Source organism: Salmo trutta, chromosome 22 (genome assembly GCF_901001165.1).
Source record: "Salmo trutta chromosome 22, fSalTru1.1, whole genome shotgun sequence".
Classification (NCBI taxonomy): Eukaryota; Metazoa; Chordata; class Actinopteri; order Salmoniformes; family Salmonidae; genus Salmo; species Salmo trutta.
In genome coordinates this window covers 29,705,214-29,709,167 of record NC_042978.1, presented here as the reverse complement: position 1 = coordinate 29,709,167, position 3,954 = coordinate 29,705,214, and the positions used below count along the sequence as shown (strand labels likewise).

The following is a 3,954-nucleotide window of genomic DNA, read 5'->3' as shown; positions in this document are numbered from 1 at the left end:
TCTGACACCACCTGATATAAAGATACTGGATGGCAGGAAGCTTGGCCCTAGTGATGTACCCCCTCCTGAAATCCCTCCTGAAATCCCTCCTGAAAGGGTTCTACCTAGCACCAAAAAGGCTTCTACTATGGGAACAAACAGAAGAACCTTATATGGTTCTACTTAGCACCTTTTTGTCTAAGCGTGTATACAAGCAACTATGAAGGCAGAGATGCTTTGTAGAGATGTTGTTTGGTTTGAATGTTTCTGGACTCTTTTCACCTGAGTTGATTGAAAAAGGGCTCAAAACAAGGTATTTCTGTTTCATTGTAGTATGTGTTTGCATTATTACTGTTTGTATATACTGTACGCTCAGTTTACAAAACATCAAGAGCACCTTCCTAATATTGAGTTGTACTCCCTTTTGCCCTCAGAACAGCCTCAATTCATCAGAGCATGGACTCTATGAGGTATTGAAAGCATTCCACAGGGATGCTGGCCCATGTTGACTCCAAAAGTGTGCTAAGCTGTCATCAAGGCAAAGGGTGACTACTTTCAAGAATCTCAAATATAAAATATATTTTGATTTGTTTAACACTTTTGTGGTCACTACATGATTCCATGTGTGTTATTTCATAGTTTAGATGTCTTCACTATTATTCTACAATGTAGAAAATAGTGAAAATTAAGAAAACCCTGGAACGAGTAGGTGTGTCCAAACATTTTACTGGTATTGTTTATCCAATCAAATGTTGTAATGATAATTAAACTTTACAAAATAATCAAACCACATTTCCTTCCCTGAAACAGGCCCTGGACTTTTTATATCTATGAGATCATCTTTGTTGAGGGGTAATTCCTACAGTTGTAAGATGTAGTATTATTACTGTATTCTCATCTTATCTCCCCTGTTATCTCATGTGTGTTTGTGTCCAAGCAGTGATCATTAACAGCAGACAAAACAGCAGCCCCAGACTTTGCCTAGTCAAATAAAGTTTAACAAAAATACAGCAGACAAAGGAAGAGCGTAATAATTGTGCTGACATCCAACAGGTGGTGGATATAACAGTGCACATGTTGGCACCTCTTCCTTATGGTTAGTAAGCACTGCCACACATACACACATGAACTGAACACATGTAAGCACACACGTGAATGGATGCACACACACCCTGAAATGGACACACACACACAAATACCCGCTGGTCCATGTAAGTGGGAGATTAATTTTGTCCAATTAGACAATAATATGTTTTCAGCTAGCAGAAAGAAAACAAACAACATGAAGGACGTGTGATTTCAGGGATGTCGAAAAAAAAATATAAAAAAATATCAGAAGCTTTTATCATTAGGTCACACAGTCATATCCCAGCTTCACCCTCCCTCCATCTCTCGCCCCCTCTCTCCTTTCTATCCCTCTCTCGTTCTCTCTCTCCTTCCTTCCTTTCCACCTTCCCTGCCTTCCTATTCCTTTTCCTCCTTCCCTATCTCTCTCTCCCTATGTCTCTCTCTCTCTCACACACACACACACACGCAGAGTCCTCAGGCCGTGTCATTGGCTGAGCAGGCTGATGATGAGTCGCAGGCTGGAGGATAAAAGCTCTCTGCTCCCTCACTGCAGACACACTCTGTTGATATCAGTTCAGCTGCTACACATCTACCTATCTTGCTATCGCTCTCTACCATCCACAGCAACTATGTGCAAAGGACTAGCATTACTGCCTACCACCTGCCTGGAAAGGTATATAGAACAATTTTTTTACCATCCACAGGTTTACTGTTGCCGTCTCTGGCATTTGGATTAGAGGATTAAAGGGGATAATTATTGGGTGTTGTAGCTTCTGTAATGGTGAAAGTGAAGGCGGCTTTGGTAGATTCTAAATTTAGACCTTGCAGCGCAGAGACGTGTCTAGATTTTTTTGTGACTAGTTTGTAACAAAATATTGTGCTGAACAAGGACATAATTCAAGGACTTGTGGTGTATTTATCTAACCTATGGTGTTATTCTCTCTCTCTAGGGCCAAGGAACTAAAAGCAAAGCTGGGCAGGTTTCTGCAAAAACCCGACTGGAGTCTAGCAAGCTGCAAAATAGGCAAAACTAGACCTACTCTGGAACAATGCATGAGGTGGAAAGAGTCTTTCGAAAAGCTGTTGTCCAATAAGCGTAAGTAAACCTTACTCTGAAGACACTGCAAACACACATGCAAACATACACGATTAGTCTAGTTCCGACATAAATAATCCTTTAAGATTAGAGTGGGACATTTTGTCCAATTTTAGTCCCAGATTTTAGCCCCAGTATTACTGGAAGCTCGCTAATTACGAAGATAAGAGAAGACTTGATCCTCACTACATCACACAGCCGCTACTGTAGATTAGAACACACGTGCTGGCACTGTGCTGGTGGCTATACCACAAGATATAGACACATGCATACACGTGTACAGACACACACAGCAGATAATGCAAGGACACAGATGCTAGGATAACCCACTGCACAGCATCATTGTTATTGCACTGTACCAATATGAATCTCTCTCTCTCTTTCTCTCTCTCTTCATCAGATGGACTGATGGCCTTTACAGCTTTCCTGGTGTCAGAGTTCAGTGAGGAGAACATTGCGTTCTACGTTGCCTGTGAGGACTTCAGGAGCACTAAGTCTGCTGCCAAGCTGTCGGCGAAAGCCCAAAGAATCTATGATGAGTTCATCTGCACCGACGCACCCCGGGAGGTATGCATTGCCAACAGCTTGCTTTACTCTCCCTCACCTATGGAATTTGCATAGCATCCCACGTTCAATAATCTTAATTATAACTCAAAAGTGAAAAACAAAAAACCTTAATTCAGACTGCAGCAGATGACTAACCTCCCTCTCTCCATTCTCTCTCTCCAGGTGAACATTGACCACGAGACTCGTGACATCACCAGGGCCAACCTGAAAGATCCATCTACATCCTGTTTCGACATGGCCCAGCATAGGATCTACCTTCTCATGGCTAAGGACTGCTACCCTCGCTTCCTTCGTTCCCCGGCTTACAAAGACCTGATCAGCCAGCTCCGTGCCAAGTGCACATCCATCTCCAAGAAGGCGTGAATTAGTAATAGGGGACCTACTGTGGTCGTCTGAAATTTTAAATAGAAAAGGAATGCATTGCCCTTGAGCATTGAACGTGCGTGAAGCCTCAAGACAGGAATTGTACAGATGGACGAATGTCTCGTCATGAACCAGAGGTTCTGGTGCCAGCTACTCTGAAAGATGAGAGTCAATCACCATAAAGCTCTGAAGGAGAGAAAGAGAAAAGTGATACCCCATGAGGACGGAAGTTGAGACTTGAACAAGAACTGTGATGGCAATATCACCACATGATGTCGACTATCATCAGTGAATGTACAGAGACAGAGTGGGCTGAAGGAAGGGTGATAAAGGATGCATTGACAATTTGCATTGACAAGTTGGACATTTACAATCAAAGACACACTGTTATAGTGTCCCAGTCAACTGCATCTATGTCTAACACTGTGTTCATGACTAGGCATGTTTCCTACATGTTTTTTTTAATGTTTATGGGAACTGAGTATTTATTCTATTGATTTGTTTCTACTCTGTTCTGTTGTCTCTGTGATAAATATTCTGTTTCACAAGACCAACAAATGATGAAAAACTGTGCAATATATTTCTACTGTTATCTGATTCTTGATGTTTTTTACTGTAAAACATAAGTTATTTGAATAAAAAACAAAACCACAATATTAAAACAGTGTCTCTGTCATATTTCTCTTTTAGATTTTATTCTAATATCACTTCCAATATCACTTTTGAGTCAGTTCACTATATTGATGAGTGTAACGGCTGTCGGGAGAGAGAGTAGACCAAGGCTCAGCGGAGTTAGTGTTCATCATGATTTTAATTTACTAAAGAACACTACACAAAACAAAACGAGAAAACTGACAGCCAAACAGTCCTGTCACGTGCAA

The 3,954-nt window shown here is 41.4% G+C and overlaps 1 protein-coding gene across 1 annotated transcript; it reads left to right on the top strand.

Annotated features, from left to right (window-relative positions):
* Positions 1 to 1,492: 1,492 nt before the first annotated feature.
* LOC115158562 (regulator of G-protein signaling 5) lies at positions 1,493 to 3,735 on the top strand. Its single transcript, XM_029707664.1, has 4 exons — positions 1,493 to 1,720; positions 1,998 to 2,143; positions 2,544 to 2,710; positions 2,873 to 3,735. Exons 1-4 carry the CDS (start codon positions 1,551 to 1,553, stop codon positions 3,071 to 3,073), a joined length of 684 nt encoding a protein of 227 aa, XP_029563524.1. The 5' UTR covers positions 1,493 to 1,550; the 3' UTR covers positions 3,074 to 3,735.
* The last annotated feature ends 219 nt before the right edge of the window (positions 3,736 to 3,954 follow it).

Coding starts and splice junctions, on each gene's coding strand:
- LOC115158562 (XM_029707664.1), top strand. CDS start 1,551: ATGATGAGTCGCAGGCTGGAGGATAAAAGCTCTCTGCTCCCTCACTGC. Junction 2,144..2,543: donor AAAGCTGTTGTCCAATAAGC/GTAAGTAAACCT, acceptor TCTCTTCATCAG/ATGGACTGATGGCCTTTACA. Junction 2,711..2,872: donor GCACCGACGCACCCCGGGAG/GTATGCATTGCC, acceptor CTCTCTCTCCAG/GTGAACATTGACCACGAGAC.